Source organism: Macadamia integrifolia, chromosome 7 (genome assembly GCF_013358625.1).
Source record: "Macadamia integrifolia cultivar HAES 741 chromosome 7, SCU_Mint_v3, whole genome shotgun sequence".
NCBI classification, from domain to species: domain Eukaryota; kingdom Viridiplantae; phylum Streptophyta; class Magnoliopsida; order Proteales; family Proteaceae; genus Macadamia; species Macadamia integrifolia.
The window spans coordinates 10,828,204-10,846,611 of NC_056563.1; the positions used below are offsets into that span (position 1 = coordinate 10,828,204).

Below are 18,408 nucleotides of genomic sequence, written 5' to 3' on the forward strand. Positions count from 1 at the left end.
AACCGATTGTGAACCGTTAAAACTGAAACCGAATGAAAATAATTCTAATTTCACCTTATTTCTATCTGGTGCAATTTTGATTTTATCTTATCAAAATGTAAACCGAACCGAATAACTAAAATCGCACCATTTTACACCCCTAGGCCTAGGTGTGCAATCAATCCCCAGCTTGATCGAATCATTGGTAGATCATCGGACCCATATCCAATCTTCAAATTCTTCGTTGAGTTTGAAGTTGTAGACTTGGCAGGGACGAATGAAGGCAGGAAGGACCCATCGTTTTCCTCCAGTTGAAGCCTCAGATCGGCAATTTCCTGATGCTGATCCCTACTCGCTTTATCTTCACTACCGTCCGTTTATACCATTAAAGATTAAAGATTAAAGATTAAAGATTAAAGATTAAAGATTAAAGATTAAAAAAAAAAGAAAAAAGATTCAGACACGAAAGGTTGTTCGCGTCGTCAGATGACGTCTTGCGGGAGAAAGACGGTGACAAAAATATTGGAGAATAGGAAAAAAGACAATTTTCTAATTTCAGCCGTTGGATCAAACGATGTGTGGGCCCCCCGCTACTCTACGCTTGATTTGAATATCTTGAACCGTTTCGACGAGGGAGAGTTTTAGTATTTGTTTAAGTTATCCGTTAGTTGCCAATGGGACCCAGGGACGTGTTGGCGGTTTGGTAGCCATCCTCATCAGTTTAAATACCCACAACCAATCAGGATATGACAGCTGCTCGTCCATATTGTAAGCCAGGTGTCTCTTGAAACCCTAATTCTGCTGTTTCTAAGGCCACACCGCCACGGCAGGCACAGCAAGTGTAACGTGTAGACGCCGAGATACGTTGTCGAGGCACGCGCCAAAGGAGAAGAAAGTGAGTAACAGTAAAAGAGAATTTTACACGAGCCCAAACTGTATCGGCCGATATTTAACGGTATCGTTAGCCACCCGATACCTAGTCGATACTGTATCAATAAAATGGTACGGATCAGGAGAAAAACTATTAAAAAAGTCTTTTTTTTTTTTGGAAAACTAATGTTTTTAAGATGGCTGATACCTAATCCGATACTGTACACTAAATCCATGGGTCAGACAGACCGTTTTTCTCTAATTGTGTTCCAGTATTGCATGGATCGGCCGATACTGCACGGTTTGCTAGCCACCAATTTTGGTATTTGACTGATTTGTCAATGTAACGGGTGGATCGGTAAAATTGTCCGCTACCATCTGATCCATGTCAATCCATATCAGTATTGTATCGGTTTTTTAGATAAGCCGGTACTATGCACTAAATCTATTCATTAATTATTTTTTGAGGGAGGGTTTTGGGAGGGGAAAGAGGCAAAAAAGGTAAGAACGAGGGTAACCGAGTTGAGACAAGGAGGAAATCTTGCACAGGCGGGGCACCAACCACTACTATAGCGTATAGTGTCGGCCGCTGCGCAGCCTTGAGACCTGGACTCACTCTCTCCTGTCTGTCCGACCTGGACATCCACCTCACTCCTCGTTTCTGTTCACGCCATGAAAACGGGCAAGTCTCTCTTTCTCTCCTTTTCTCTCCTTGTTCGCCCGGGAGCTTCTTCAACCTGGATTTCTCTCTTTGTGGTGCTCTCTTCTGCTTCTTCTTCTTTTTTGTGTTCGTGTGTGGGTGGGGGAGTAGGGGTTGTTAATGGGGCAATTCCTCACTCCCCACCCTTGCAGCTACTGAGTAGGATTGAGTTTGTGTTGCTATTCAGGTTAGGTAGTCTGGGTTTATCTTGTTTCTTACAATGGTTTATAACAGTTTGTTCTGTTTGGATCTTTGGATGGACTTTGCTTTTGGAATTGGTCAGGCTGATCCCGAATTTTCCATTGAAGCGTGAGGGGATCTTTCTTTCGTCTTTGATGAACACTGAATTATTTATCTCTCGTCAAGAAAAACAGAATCTTGAATTTAGTTTTCTATTTTAGTATGCTGGGGATTGCTTGAATGTTCGAATTACTTTTCTATTTTAGATCCTTTTAGGATGATTGTTTGCATTGAGAATGTTAATCTCAGGATGATTGGGATTTGTATCAACTTGAAACTGTTCTATCAAAAAGTAGGTTTTGCGAATATGTAATATTTCCTGTTGTTTTGTGATACTGGGAGGATTGTAGTGGCTTGGTTTTTGATGAATGGATGCAAATATATTCTCTTTGATGTACCTTTAAGTAACATTCTATATCCCTTGTATTCGTGCATCTCCTTTCTCTTATTTTCATTGAATTTGTTCACCTGTATTTTGGGGGACCAAATCTGAAGTCTTAAATGTAAAATTTTAAAATTCTGTAATGAGTTCTTGAAGCTTTTAGGATTAAAAGGTGTTTAGGGAGTTGCAATATTCTAAGGATTATAGGAATCTAACAGGGGGATTTTGTAGAATTCCCTGAGAGCAATTATCAACTTGTAAAGGTTCCATTAGTACCAAAAGGTGAAAACTGTAGGCTCCATCCCTAGATGTAAACTTGGAAGGGGTGACACTGGGAAGAGCTGAACTCACAGCATTACTTAAACAAAGAGGAATTTGTTTTGCTCTCTTATAACTCAGCAGTTTTGATATCTTTAATAGTTTAGAGGCCTACTTGTTGACAGAAAAGGACTACATGAGAAAAACATATTGGCGGGATAATTCAATTCAGAACATGTTTTCCAAAGTCAGACTAGGGAGTAATAAAAGCATGATTTTGGATCTATGTTGATATTTTGGTCGCACCAACCAGTTCTAGCTGTCCACTTGGCAATTAAAATAACTTAATAGTTTTATCCTGACAATATGGAGTAGGCATGAAAAACTAGACTTTTTTCCCTTTTGGAACCAATGATTTCTGGATGCTTAGATAGAGGTAAGAGAGAGAAATTAAATATGAACATGATGCAGGAGCGCTTCCATGGATTGACCCAAATCTGTTTGGGAACCCAAACTGTGAATTGGGACCCAAATTCGGGTCTTTGGTCTAGTAGAGTATTAGTAGTTTCTTTATTTACTTATTTAGATTTATCTTGTAATCTTTCAGTTAGGCTAGAGTTTCATTCCAGTTTTAATTTTAAAGTTTGATTCCATATAGGTTGGATTAGATAATTAGGAAATTTTATTTCTATTTCAGTTTTAGACTTCAATTGGGAAACTTTTAATTTCGTTTTTATAAATATGCTTGTAACCCAATTCATTGGGCAAATAGTGAACTGTTTGTGAGTGCCTACTTGGCCAGAGTGATTGTGCGATCTTCTTCTCCTCCCAGTTTCTTCATATGCAATTTCCTCCCCCCCCCCCCCCGCAACTCTATGACTTATCTCAGAATTCTTTCCTTCTCCTACCGGCCCTCCACCAAATCAGCTAAATTCTGAGTAAAATTGACAACCCTAAACTGACCCAAAATGATACTAAAGTTGACTAGATTTAAATTGAATGCCACACGAAGTGACAAAATGGATAGTAAAAAAACTAAATTAACCCTATGGTCCATAAGGAAATTAAAGGTAGCTAAAATAGAAAATTTCTGATGCTATTAATCCAGTTGCCCCATTCAACTTTTGACCATATTCGGCACTACATGTGTCTCATGAATTAGAAGGGTCTCTCGTGGGCCCCACAAATATTCTATTCAATATTATGGTTCGTGCATCACGTCAGCTCTGAAATCTCCTTTGAACAAGGACTGAGTTCTATCTATTACAAGTGAATATCAATATCTCTAGCTTTTAGAGAAATTGAACTGTAAATACAAACCTATGGAAAGGTAGGCAGTTGTGCAGGGATGTGCAATAGAAATTAAAGTGTGAAAATGCTGAACAATGGAAAATCATGGAAGTCTTTTCAAACAGTCAAATTCATTGAGTTCTTAAGTTTTGTGAATGGAATATCAAATCTGAAACCATGGATCAATCCTTTTAAAATCAAGCCAAATAGTTTGGCAGAAGATGGAGGGCTTGTTATAAGTCTTCTAAGTGTCGTAACTATATCAGTATAGATTCATGGCATCACTTGGGTTATGTAGGGAATGAATGAAACCCAATTATTGGACATAGTTGGGTCAACCTTCAAAAGGTTTCAGAAATTCTTGTGAATCCTCCATGTAATATTCTGGAGACAAATCAGGTATCATATTAATCTGTTCCTTGAACCCTTTGGCTATAGACAAAGGTAAAGAATGCAACTGACAAAAATGTCCTATTCACCGCACAAATTTATCCTATACATAGAACATGCTATGACTAACCTACGGATGTAAATCATGGTCTGAGTCGTCTGACTGAGGAGTCCCTTGTCATACAACTTTCAGCAATATTGTCCAAGGTATGTTTTATGTTAGGAATGGTCTCTGACTTCTACAACACAGCTTCCAATGGAAGCTACTTGACCCAATACAAGAATTTGATGCTGTGATTTTTCTTGTGGAAAAAATCTTATGTTGTTGGTAAATAGAACAATCTACTCTTTATGACTGTTTTATCTGGTCTAAACGTTATGTATGTACTGCAATCTGGTTGGCAGGAGAACAAACGTACAAGTGATCAATTGGATCTAAACTGAAAATACCATTGACTAATATGACTCTTAACTGGGTTTAACTGGTTTGATCATTTCAGAGATTTCTTGAAATCCTTGATAATCGAGGAGATCTTCTGATAAAATATTTAGTCCGAAGAGGCTGTAAGTGCATGAACTACGGAGAAAAATGGGCTCTGGGGATGAAAGTACACCTGCTAAGTCGTTGAAACCAACTGCCTCAACTCAGGTGACCTTCCCTCCTGTCCTTTCTCTCAGTATTTTTTTTTTTTTTTTGACAAATCTCTCTTAATTTACAGGAGACACCTACAACGCCTTCATATCCTGATTGGTCAACTCCTTTGCAGGTTTACTATAAAAATATGTTGGGCTTCACTTTTTTTGTTTGTAAGGCTTCCTGAATTTGTTTATCCCGTACCTGGCTTAATTCTTTCAGTAGCTCACTGCTCACCTTTTTGAATAGGCATACTATAGTCCTGGTGCTACTCTTCCCTTTTTCACCTCACCTGTTGCTTCTTCTCCAACTCCCCATCCTTATCTTTGGGGAAGTCAGGTGAGCATCTCCCTTTTTCTGAAACTATAAAGTGAAGTACATGCTATTATTACATCAGTTGAACGAATATACTTAATTATTTGATTTTTTTCCTCAAGCCTTTTCAGCATTTAATACCACCATATGGAACCCCACTTCCATATCCTGCTCTATATCCTCATGGAGGACTGTATGCTCATCCGAACATGGCTATGGTGAGCATGGTCTTCTTTTGCATTATTTTACATTTTTTTTGTAATATTATAATCTCATTTGATATCTGAATTCTGAAGTCAGAATCCATCATTCCATAGTTGTCATGGCGTCCAGGCGACCCAAGGTGTTGGAGGTGGCTTCATTGCAAGGCGACGCCACCGAGGCATCCAAGGCACCTGTCTAGGCGACCAAAGTGCACAAACGCCTAGGCGACGTCTTGACAACTATGCATCATTCTCTCTCTCTCTCTCTCTCTCTCTCTCTCTCTCTGTCTCTCTATTGTGCCCATTTTCCTTTTCCTATTAAAATTTCTTGAAATGTTTGGAGATATCTTTTCTAGTTCCTTTCTTTTCACTGACAGTTTGTTGGAAGGAGAGTGATGGAAACTGGAGGACACTTGTGAATTTCTCACAATAATTACTCACCTATGCATTCTCTAAAATTCTCTCTGTAGTCTCAGGGTGCTCCACCAACAACTGCAAATATGGAAGGAAAAGCCCCTAATGGAAATGAACGGAGTTCAGTAAAAAAACCCAAGGGAAATTCGGGAAATACTGGTGGGAGGTCTGTGGGAAGTGGGAAGGCTGCTTCTTGTTCTGGGAATGATGATCCTTCGCAGAGGTAGTTTACTTTAAACTTCTATATGACCGTGCTTTAACTTACTTCTATTTTACCATATTCCTTCTCATATATTTTGTAATTTTTTCTCAGTTTCTATAATTGTATCAACTGACATTTTGTGGAATACTTTCTTTGTAAAAATAAGCAGTGCTGAAAGTGGAAGTGACGGCTCATCAGCTGCAAGTGATCAGAATACTGACCAGCAAGTATATGTTTGTTTGTTTGTTTTGTTTTGTTTTGTTTTGTTTTGTTTTGTTTTGTCTTTTTTTTTTTTTTTTTTTTTTTTTTTATTCCTTTCTAGAAGAAATTTCTCAAGGGCTAAAGACATTGCTGATATATCTGACTTTGGCCAGTGATCACTAACTCGGTCCATTAAATAGAATGTTGAGAGTTTTTTTATGTAGTTACGATTGTCCAATTGGGCCTCAAAAAGACTTTATTTTGGTCCATGGTTGGGCTTTATGGACCTTGGACTTCTTATTTTTGGGTTTATTGAGTAATGAGTTTCTTCTATAACCGCATATTTGGGGTCTGAATTTTGTACACGGGATTAAGTATATAGGTAAGATTTTGTGGCCCACGACTTCTCCATTTTCCTCGTCCTCGTGATTCCCTTTTTTTCCTATCCCTGCAGCTCCATTGCTAGCTATCCCTTTCCTTCTATTCTAAAAGAAAATCCACTACCGCCACATCCTCTGATCGATCTGCATTAGTTTTCCTTAACTTTGCATTAGCCGAAGTTGGGAGCTGTGGTAAATTTCCCTCTAAGGACTTGGCAGCAGTTGCCAATGGTCCAGCTGCTTTGCTGCTGCAATTTGTTACTTATTTTAAACTTGATGTTTCTTGCCAAATTATCAGTATGATTTTTTTTTTTTCTCTTCAGGAGCTATCGGGGAGTAAGAAGAGGAGCTTTGACCAGATGCTTGCAGATGGTACCATTCTTATCTGAAGCACTTCCACTCTGCCTTTAATTAAATGTTTTAGTTTTGTTACTTGAAGAATTCTCTCAGGTGCAAATGCACAGAACACAAGTACGGCTCAATACAGTGGCACACCTATTGAATCATCTTTCAATGCAAGGAGTCAACCAGCTGCAAATGTTCCAGTTTCAGCGCCAGGGAAGTCTGCAGTAACTATGCCTGCGACCAATTTGAACATAGGAATGGACCTTTGGAATGGATCACCTGGAGGTGTGCCCATGAAGATGAGACCAAATGCATCTGGTGTCTTACCAGCAGTGGCTTCAGCACCAATGGTTGGACGGGAGGGGGTTGTGGCTGAAAACATGTGGATTCAAGTTAGATATTTCACTGCTGTCTTATGCTCTCTTAATGCTCTGTATGTCAATTTATCTAATAAATTCTAAGGATACCAAGTTATCTAACAAGGATATATGTTGCTCTATGATGATATAGGTTGATAAAAGTGGCCTGCTTAACCAACCTGTTTTCAACTAACCTGTTGAGGCTGTTAAAGTTAACTTGTTATTATGTTTCTTTCTTATAGTCTTCATAGTTCATTACTTAGTTGGGGCTTTTGTGTAATAACAAATGAACCCAACAGGTCCTTGTAATTTCACCACCAAAGAACATATATATATATATATATATATTGCTGGGCCACGGTTTGGAGGCATCCTATTCTCCACCGTAAGTTACTTTTTCTCTTCCTCTTCTTGCTTTCTCCTACGCAGGTACTACTCTAAGTCTTTGGTTCTGTCACAGAGGCCTTCTAGAGAATCCCTATTGTTAAGATATGTACCACGATTCAATTTGAGTTTATCCAAGCAGTCATGCCTTTGATTTCTCTCTCTCTCTCTCTCTCTAAGGATCAACAGGCTGTCCAACAGTAACTTTCAGCGGTAGCAACAGGCCTTCAAATGCTTCTCAGGAATAGGTTGAATCACAAAGAGCAAAGAGAGAAGTAGGAAAGAATGGATAGGTCTCGCACCCACGGCTTCCTGCCGTATTTTGGTCTCTCACCAATGACCTCTCACCACACTCTCCCAGAAAACTCTCTCACAGCAACATGGCTGTAAAACAATTCTTTTTTTCTTTCTCAAAATCGTTGGTAGGACTCTCAATGGTCCATTACATATATAATGATAGTTACTAAAACCAAAAAGGAAAGAAAGAGAAATAGAATATCTCTTACAAAGCAATATTTGAGACTTGTACAAAAAGCTAACTAAGATCTTAGCTATTAACCGAAATAGAAGGTGCCAAAGACTAATAAATCTAAGGTAACAGAAAAATAGAACCTATTAAAAGGCAAACTTTAAAAGATCTTGGCAGCATCTTTCTTCCAACGCAAGCTGTCCTTGGGTCCAACAAGATCTGATGAGAGTTTTCTACCACAAGTAACAAATACTTCAACAAAACCTCCAGCAAACTGTCATATGGGTCCACACTGTCCATGTGAACAGCATAGTTGTCAAGGCACAAGGTGACCTAAGGCATTGGAGAAGGGTAAAAAAATTAAAGTGACACCAACAAGGCGCTGTTCCAGGCTGAGCCGTCTGGACACCTAGGCGATGCCTTGAACGGTTTTTTTTTTTTTCTATTCTGGCCCTCCTCTTCTTGATGCTTTATCTACATATAATACCGTCCATTGCAACTGTTGGTGTAAACCAGCTGTATTCATTACACATGGTTCAACCACTTGTTCGAATTTTCCTGATCTTGCCGTCTATTGTTGCTATCCTAGTATTCTCGTATTGTTGTAAATATTCTTCCTAATAGAATCTTAATCCTCGTTGTTCTTACCATTCATTGATTGTAGCTTCTGTAATCATAACTGTACTTGTTTATGTTTTCTTTATTTATTGGTTGCCAAAAAGTTTGCTCTTAAAGTATGCATTCCATCAAAATTTTCACATCATTTTTGACAGTATGTACTGATCAGACGGCACTCTGAATGTATCTTTAAGCTCTCTCCTTTGCTCATACTCTTTTCATCCTGTCCCTCCTTATGGTGATTGAACCAAGATAAAGAAAATGGTGTCACTTCTGCTGCTTTGATATTCTTATCTGGTTTGTTGCTTCTGGTGGGGTCCTCTGGCCAACTCATTTTTCCGCATGGTTGTCACAGCGCCTAGGGGAACCAAGGCCGTCGAGGGGGGGCAAAATTTAAGGAGACACCAGCAAGGCACCTAGGCATCGACTTGACAACTATGTTTTTCCGACTAGTTTTCCCTGGGGCAAATCCTCATGTGTATTTGTGTGGATCAATGCATATATGTGATCTATAGCAGAAGGCAATGCAAAAAACAATATAGAACTGGAAATGGAGTATTTTGAGCGCGGCTTTTATCTTCTTTCCAAAAAAAAAGAATTTCAAAGTGCAGACATAATTTGCATACTTGGATGTTGTGTGGCAGTTTTTTCTTTTCCCTTTCCCTGTTCTGATTCCAATTACATCTATACATATTAATGTTCTGGTTGATGGACATATCATAGGCCTTTCCATTTTTTTTTTCTTTTTAATTTTAAATGCCCTACTGTTTTAGGGTGCTTTTTCTGATTTACATGTGACATGAGTGCTAGTTCTGTATATGATTATTGCTATTGTTTAACTTTAGCCTGTTCCACTGTGAGGGATAACGGCTGATAACGGCTGTTTTGGGCACTGGAATCTCATATTTTGAATCCTTGTTTGGTGTATATTTTATCCAAATTATGTATTTTAGGGCTGTATGGATCTTCCGTCCCCCACCGGGGTTTTCCGTGACCATCTGTATTACTCAGCTTGAAAAGTTTGGAACTTTTTTAATGAAGTCATAACATACATATGCTGCTTTTAATGTTTACTTGGTTTTAATTTATTTTGAAATTTATTTGGTTTTTTAAAATTTTATTGTGAAATGCTTCCAGTAAAAAATCTTTTTTTTTTTTTGGGCAGGATGAACGTGAACTAAAAAAACAGAGGAGGAAGCAGTCTAATCGGGAATCAGCTAGGAGGTCAAGATTGCGCAAACAGGTATTCATTTATTTTTGTGGTCTTATTACTTGAAATCCTCATCCATATATGTTTTATATTTCATAGAAGTAAATAAGCGCTTGTTTGCTTCATCTTTTAACTGCTCATAGTCTTCCCTCCCAATATAAAAAATACCTTCCTCTTCTGTTAAATAAATAATGTTTAAAGTTCTTTTCTTGTCATTTATTATTTTTTATGTATAGCATGGAAGATAAGAGAGTGAGATCAGATGGTCCTGGAAAGGGGAGAGCCACAAAATATAAGTGAGCCAATTTGAGATGATAAAGACTAATCTCCATCTAACCCTTCTACGATAACTATACGTTAGAACATTTATATAGCTGAAATGGATTTGCATGAATTACTTTGAAATAAATGAGTTGGTCTAACTCTGGGGGGAGAGAAATTCTCATGAGCCCACAGAAGTCCAGGATGTATTATTTCTTGTTGGAGGGAAACTAAAACTTACATCCATTTTGAAAATCATCAAGTTTGTTCTTTCTTAAAAATAATAGCATCTACTGAAAGAAAGTTCATGGTTTTAATTTACCTGAACCAGAATTAAATCCTCTATAATGGTCACATCTATTTTGCTTATTGTATAGACCTGGCTTCTAATTTATCACATATGCTCAAGCTGTATGGTCATGTGTGTTAGGGTTTAGCCTTATTTCAACCAGTTTCATATGCTGAAGTAAATAAACATTCTCTCTTTCTTTGATCAGGGAAAAAAAATTATGAATATTTTGCATAAAAAAACATGCAAGTGGTTTACTGGATTGTTTCCTTGTTGGAAGGCTAGTTGGTTTCGTAGTGGTCTTTACTTTGGTGGTTATGGTGAGCAAATTCTTGTTCTACACATTTGATCATTTAAAAAATGTTAAAAGTTGGATCTTCTTGTCCATATCAATGTCCTAAGAATGTAGGATATACTCTGTGATGTAGATCCCCACTTTGGGCTGACCTATTGCAGGAGGAAAGCCGAGCCCAAAGAGCCCAATCAGCTGCCACTTAGGACCACTTAAGTGGCTAAGTTATTATTTACAAATAAGGGCCCATTGGGCCCATCAATTAGTCACTTAAGAAGTTTAAGTTATTAACAATTAATAAAGGCTGAGCCCATTGGGCCCATCAATTTCAATGTAACTTACCCATTAGTGGCTATTAGTTAAGTGACTCGTAATTACCTATTCCAATTACATTTCTAATCTAGTCCTATTTGGAGTCCAACTCCTAGTTCTGTTATGACTGCTATTAGCTAGTTCTGCCCTCTATTTAAGAGAAGCTCTTATACTCTTATTTCTCAGATTTGAATAAACAAAGATTGCAGCTAATTGCTTCTAACAGCCGAGATAGCTGTGGGTGAGATGCCCCGGCCGAGATAGTCACCCCACGTTCTTTGCTTCTAACAGCCGAGATACCCTTATTTGCTGTAACATTCAAGAGGTCCAATTCATATTTTGTTAGAGGCCATTACAGTCCAGAACCGACCAGCACCAGTGAAGGTTTTAGGAGAGAGATCGATCTCCATATCTCCCTCCTCTGACCTCTGATCTGTAAATCCTTTTAAGGGTGTGATCTAGGCTGCTATATGACCACTCGGTCCTCTTCTGGAAGCTGTCCAAGAAGTCCAGTTGCTGTTCCTGCAGAATTATCTCACATTCTCTCTTTTAGGTCTGAAATCAAGAAAGTGAGTATCTCTCTCACCAGCCATCAGAAGTCTTCCATATTTGGGTGTTATTTTACCCTTACGGGGACGTCCCATCGACCAGAATTTCAGATCAATCTGAGCTCCACAGCCCAGCCGCAGGTCTCCTTTTTTCACCCTATCGCAGGTCATTTTTTCTCTCCTAATCGATTGGGTCTTTGTCTGGGTTTATGTAGTGATTTGCCTTTTATTCTGTGGGGATGGTTCTGGTTTATTTCCTTTATTTCCCAAGTTCTATTTCTAAGTGTTATCAAGTTAGTTTTGAGTCTTGAATTGTCTTGTTTGGAGTTGTAATCTGTTGGGAGTAGTTACTTGTAACCTACTTCTACATTACTCTGTTGCTCATCTGTAGTTTTTTATCTTTTTTGTTATCTGAAAATAGTGGAGGCCAGATGTACAGAATCTTTTCACGTTTTGTGAATTACAATTAGCTTCTCAGTTTTCAAATGATGCAACAATTTGCTAGTCTTCCGTTTCTTATGACATTTATGACACTGGCATCTGCTTATGACTTAATGTGTTGGACCTTACGTTTTGGAGGTCATGATGTTAGTAGTGCCTTTAGAATTTGGGAGTGCTTGGGAGATCCAGATAGCCAATCCTATTTTGATGGTGAAGATGAGCTATTTTAGTTTCATGAGTAGGTAGATAAGTTTAAGGAAGTTAAATGGAAAAGTGAGGAGCAGAATCAAGACAAATTAAGACAACTTTTAGGAGAAAGGTTTCATTTATGGATGTATGAGATGTTTTCTATTTTATTTTATACTGATAATTTTAAATCAATGCTGGAGAAATGCTTCCAAGTGGACAAATGTTGGGGAAGATTCAAAGGGAAGGGAGTGGAAATCAAAGAGCAATTAGGTTATGCAGATCAGAATGACAGTTTGTTCATTAACAAACTCAAATATTTAATGGGCTTTAAAACTTTGGTGCTAGATTGATCAACAATTGCCTTGGGCTTAAACAAATAGAGTACTATCTTTTGGTGTTCTCCAAGATTCTTCATTGACCTGTTCATTGGAGGTTAGGGAACTGTTGGAGGAGAAGGTGACATCCATCATAGTGAATTTCTCTGGCGAAACTTCTTGAATTTTGTTCTTCTCTGTTCTTTTTCTTTTCTTTTCTTTTCTTTTTTTGGTTGGGGGGGTGGGTGGGAAGTTACTGGATGTCAGGAGTTTTTTAATATGGTAGGACCAAACAGTCCATGGGGTGGCTCTACCCTTATACCATTAACAACGGTGAGAAGAGCCAGATCTATTCGTTGCGTGGTTTTCTTCTGATTGGCTGTCAGCCTAACCCAAATGTCACTGGTAAATGCTTAAAGCTTTAGTACTTCGACTAGACTTTATTTTTTTTTATAACTTTGTACTGCCAATTTGCTAGATGCTGGGAGCCTTGAAGCTTATTTTGTGGGTGTTATGAATTTCCTCCTCTATGTTCTTCCAGGCTGAATGTGAAGAGCTACAATCAAAGGTGGATGCACTATCAAATGAGAATCGCACACTCAAAGATGAGATGCAAAGGCTTGCTGAGGAATGCGCAAAGCTGACATCTGAAAATAGTTCCATAATGGTTTGCTTTACGTGCTTCTCTTTTTTTTTTTTTTTTTTGGGAGTTCTTGGTATTGCCTTTTTCCAATTTTATTTCTTGTTAGCTTAGTCTTATATTTCTCTCCCCATCTGGGTATAACTTTGAATGTGGATTTTCCACTGAATAAAAGACAACAACAAGAAGAGGACAAAGAGGGGGAAAATATTCTTTAAGTGGTTTCTGGAGAAGAACTTTACATAGATTACCTATTTGAATGGAGGGCTGGTGTGACCCTCCCCACTGTTGCATAGATAAGTCTAACCCTCAGCAGGATTGGCCATATTTCAAATTTGGTGGTTGAACTCTTAACTCTATGGACACCCTGTTTTCGTCTTATTCCCTTTGTATTATTGGTCATCCATTATTTTGCAGCATTTTTTCAAAGAAATGTTAAACTTTTCCATCATGGTTTAAAGTTCTATTTTAGTTTTTATGATTGAAAAATCACTTTATTGAAAGAAGGGAAAGCCAAGCTGTAAAGACACGAACATAAAAATCAATGTGTAAGTTAACATTCTCTATAAAAAGTTCACCAGTTGTCATGTAGGACTAGATTTGACAAGCCAGACTAGACCCAAAACTGGTTTGTGGAGCAGTAGTAGAACTTGGAATATACTTGAGAATAAGAAAAAAAAACCTGTAGAACCCTCCTGGACTTCATGCCGCAAGGAGTCAACTGGATCAAACACCAATCCCTTGTTCTGTGATCAGACACACAAAGAAACCAGTAGAAGCATAGCAGCTACCAGCAGCAACTTTTTTTCAATATTCAAAATCTTGGGGCTTTGTGTATGAGCCCCTCTTTATTTATAATGATGGGGGAAGTGTTTACAAATAATAGTAACTCAAAATTACTAAAACTGAGTTATCAAAACTACTAACATGTAGTTACTAAAAAACTGAAATTGTAAACTAGTGAAATTAGAAACTAACTTAAAATAGGAATTAGAAACTAATTAGAGGACTAAAATTAGAAACTAAATAATAATCTAATAACCCCATCAATCCCCAACTAAAAAGGAAACTAATGAAAAAAGGAAACAAACTAGTAATCACATACTCAATTTTAGAGCCCTTCTTTTAGGCCCATAAAAGTGGCATATTACACTCAAAACACATGGGAACAAAGGCCCAACATTTATGGAACCCAACCCTAGGCTTATTCCTAATAAAACAAGCCTGTTTTGATGATTAATCTACATTAAGTTGGTTTGTGGAAAAAAATTGTTGACATGGGTGGGTCCATGGTATGGAGGATCATACACCTATCTCATCTGTCAAGTTTCATCCAATTTGAGTCTGTAATAGGGGTCAAGACATGGTTCAAAGTCAGAAAAAAAATTTCGACAGAAGATTATTAGAATGCCACAAACCTCTCTTATTACAATTGAGGTCCATGGTATGTTTCTAATTTGTAAACTTTGGTCACATTTTTTACCTCATAAGTATCATTTGGGTTGAAATTTGACAAATGAGATCTGGTGGGGATCTTGATCATTTATAACATGGACCCACCCAAATATCCACCAATTACACAATTCATTGACCATAGTTAACATTAAAACACTTGCTCTCTTCCTGGGTTGGAGTTTACGGCACAAGTTGAGGGTGATGAGAACTACATGTCAACAAACTCAGATGCCAACTAAGCGGCTATGCAGTTAAATCCTGACCCACTTAGAGTAGCTTATCTCAGTGCCATACCTAGGTAACTATCCCTCTAATAATATAATAATAATTATAATAATAACAAGACAACAATACAAGTTGACAATTACATACTATGACTATCATTCTGATTATTATTGTTAGGAAAAAAGATCTGTGGACAGCCTACCTACATTTCCTTATGTGCGTGGCACACCTAGTTGTGCCATGTGGAAAGATAATGCTGAAATTTTGACCATTGGATATCTAGGGAATGGTTTGGATTAGCCACATGGCAAATTTGAAGCTCTAATTCAATCATGTACTCTCCCATGTATGCCCATGTGTCCCTTGTGGAGCATGAAAACTCTTGGTAATCCTGATTTTTTTCAATGCTTTATTCTGTCATATGTGGGAAATTTCATTAGGGCTGAAACCTGACATTGTGAGCAAGGGACCTTTGCGTCTACCTGTCCACCAAATTTCAACCCGATTTGACTTCCATGTGGCACAAATAGGCGTGCCGTCCTCATATAACGAATCCTCAGTCCTATTAGTATTGTTATTGTTATTGTTAGGCAAAAGGTTATGTTCATTGCTGTATATGTACATGGCTATCACTTCAGTCATGACTCATGAGATGGACATAAAGTGACCCTGTCTAATACCATTTTTGTCCCCTAAAAGATGGAACGGCCGATGCACCATACACAACTGTGCACAAAAACTGTTCCCTTATTATTATAATGAATGAATAACTTTTAATTCATTAATTTAAATATTTGTGTTTCAAGGTTTGACGTTTTTGTGATCCTAGTTATTTATGTTCCTGAATGCATATATACCCTTCACTAGTTATTGGAAAGACTGGGCAATATATTTTTGGATGCTGTTTGTGGTCAAGGATAGCGTCCGCCTTGCAGAAGAAGTATATAGAAGGCAAAAAATTTAAAGTTTCAAACGGTTGCAACATGTGGGAAAAAAAATAATAGATAAGAAGATAAAATTTACTTCATCAGAATCAATTTAAACAAAATAGTAGGGTTTCTTGACTTGGTAATTTTGTTACCACATATTTTAGGCTTCTATACAGTAATGCAACAGTGTTCTCTGGGCAAGTTTGGGTTATTGAAGTTTCTTGACTGGTCCAATTGAAGTGCCACTGCCTTTATGAGAGCGGATTGTCCTTTTCTTTTTTTCTGCTCACAGTAAATAGTCATTTGTCTAGACCTTCACTAGCATGTGATAAGCTAGAAGACTTGGTGGATTGCTAGTTCATGGGGTAACCCCTTGGACAATCTTAGAGAGAGGGTTTGAATGTTTAACTTCTTGCTGTCAGCAAGAAACATAAACAAGGGTTGCCCCTAATCCTTATTACTGCCTTGATGGGGGATGGACAAAATACTAATGGGGAAAACCATTTTTATGGTTATAATACTCAACAAGGAAGATTCACATTTTAGATTTCAGAAAGCCATTATCGTGATTATTGATTAGGCTGTTTCTGATAGTGATATTATGCTGGAACAGGAGGAGCTGACCCGTTTGTATGGACCAGATGCAATAGCTAATCATCTGGAAACTATGAATACTAAGATGGCTATCAACTCTAGCAATGGCGATGGAGACAGCAATGGACAAGTTGCTTCAAGGGAAGATGACTCACTTTCTTGTTAGAAGGAAGGGAGTTTCTTCTTATCTAACGGAAAGCTTGATTCAGGTTCTAATTGAACAAAAGATATCTTTTCATAACAGTTCTAATTCATAGAGTCTTAACCCTTTCTTTTTAGTCTAGCTGACATCTTTTATGAACTTAGAATCTCATCAAATCCAGGAATCTGTATATGTATATTGCTGTAAAGTCTGAGGATTAGGTATTATACTGCTATGGTTATGACAAGTTCCCATTCATGGATATTTTTCTGTGTTGACAGTGTCAAGGTAACTTTAGTCCTTAGCCTCTGTGTGTTTCTCTGAAATATTAGTACTGTCTAATGAATGGATGATTGGTTGTGATTGTATCTTTGGTCTTGATGATGGCTAGTTAGGACTTTGGACCCATCTAAGTGTCGCTCTTCATACTTCGAATATGAGTCCCCTTAAGTTTCACTGGGACCAAAAAAAATTTGGTCTGAATATTCAGGAGCACGAAAATAGAAGCTTATGTAAATACAGAAACGCACAATACATTGAAACTCATTGGCCATTACAAAGACTGTTTCAGCATCAACATTCAAGGCGAATTGAAAGCTAAGAAGTGGTAATTCTAAAGATACCCCGGGGAAAAAATGAGATGTCTCCTACCTTACCCATAATATGTGGAAGTATCAATATAAGTTCATAAAGTCATTCGGTCTGAATGCTACATGAAGAACATAAGCCAAATGACGGAACAGGGAGACCTAGGATGTAGAAGATCATAACATAGGAATTCTTCTATTCATGTTGCTGGATTAGCTCATTTATACGCATCTTTGTTTTCCGAGCCTATGGTGAATTACTGATAGAATTCAAAAAGATCAAATCTTTGATTACTCTTATCATACATGATATGAGTGGTTGAAATTGGGGATAGGTATCCTACATTGAGCAGCATTCTTTTTGGTTAAAGAATCTCTTTTTAGTAATTGTAATGAGGAGATTCGCCTAGATGCTACTGTTTAATTTGATTCTCATCATCTCTTGTTTTAAACAAGCAGTCCAAGACAATGGATTGTGACGAAATGTCAAAACAGATTCATTTGGGCATTTTACACTTTTGCATTTTAAATAAAAAGGTGTATCTAATGCTCGAGGCTCTCACCATTATGGGTATGGAAAGGGTCATAGTGTACGGTGGCCGTTTCCCAACTCCAAATCACAACCACTTTGTCACAATTTACTGTTGCGATGAGGTCCACCATCTACATTTCAAACTTTCTGATACCAGAAAAATGGCATTCCCCTTGTTTAGACTTGTTCATTCACAAATTTCCAGGAGGAGAATTTTTCAGACATTAATATTTGGACCAAATTACCCATGGACCGAGTTTGCCACTTGGGTCGAATAAGAGCCTGACCCATTGTCACATCCAATTCTTATGGCCTTAACAACCAACAACCACAAGTAACAAGCCAAATAACAATAGCAAATATGAATATAGATGAAAACACGAAGCCCCCAGCCTAGCCCGAACCCGTAAAACCGACCGGACCAATAGGAAATAGCCCATTGAACCGAACTGATTGGGCTGGTTTTGATTTGAGGTATTATGACCAAAACCAGATCGAACCGCACAGAAAACCTAATGAACCTGAAACCAGACCCAAACCATTACAAAGCCCAGACCGAAACTGACATCGAAATCAGCCCAAAACTCATTATTTTTTTTTGGGCGTAATTTTGTGTAAATTTGCTTGGTAAAGCGGACACAAACTGACCAAAACCGAAACCAATCTGATTACAAATCATTACAAGAAACCAAAGCAAAACCGAAAAACCAAATTAGAACCAATATTTTTTTTGTTGGTTTGGTTTTAGGTTTCACCATTCCCACATCGAAACTGACTCAACCCTAACCCAAACCCAAACCCAAACCAAACCAAAC

The 18,408-nt window shown here is 37.9% G+C and overlaps 1 protein-coding gene across 8 annotated transcripts; it reads left to right on the plus strand.

Moving 5' to 3' along the window:
- The first annotated feature begins 1,336 nt into the window (after positions 1 to 1,336).
- On the plus strand, positions 1,337 to 16,840 carry LOC122084382 (G-box-binding factor 1). Of its 8 annotated transcripts, none has more exons than XM_042652595.1 (12): positions 1,337 to 1,531; positions 4,610 to 4,758; positions 4,829 to 4,876; positions 4,993 to 5,082; positions 5,190 to 5,276; positions 5,738 to 5,898; positions 6,047 to 6,104; positions 6,782 to 6,830; positions 6,909 to 7,195; positions 9,799 to 9,876; positions 13,031 to 13,156; positions 16,352 to 16,840. In XM_042652595.1, exons 2-12 carry the CDS (start codon positions 4,699 to 4,701, stop codon positions 16,496 to 16,498), a joined length of 1,191 nt encoding a protein of 396 aa, XP_042508529.1. In that variant the 5' UTR covers positions 1,337 to 1,531; positions 4,610 to 4,698; the 3' UTR covers positions 16,499 to 16,840. The 8 variants fall into 8 exon arrangements, with proteins under 8 accessions (XP_042508529.1, XP_042508531.1, XP_042508526.1 ...); XM_042652592.1 differs by having other exon boundaries at positions 1,338 to 1,531; positions 5,181 to 5,276; XM_042652594.1 differs by having other exon boundaries at positions 1,338 to 1,531; positions 5,732 to 5,898.
- Positions 16,841 to 18,408: the final 1,568 nt, after the last annotated feature.

Excerpts from the sequence above, each read along its gene's own strand:
- LOC122084382 (XM_042652589.1), top strand. The coding sequence starts at position 4,699 with ATGGGCTCTGGGGATGAAAGTACACCTGCTAAGTCGTTGAAACCAACT. Across the intron at positions 6,831-6,908 it reads TGACCAGATGCTTGCAGATG|GTGCAAATGCACAGAACACA; the intron begins GTACCATTCTTA and ends GAATTCTCTCAG. Across the intron at positions 7,196-9,798 it reads CTGAAAACATGTGGATTCAA|GATGAACGTGAACTAAAAAA; the intron begins GTTAGATATTTC and ends TTTTTTGGGCAG.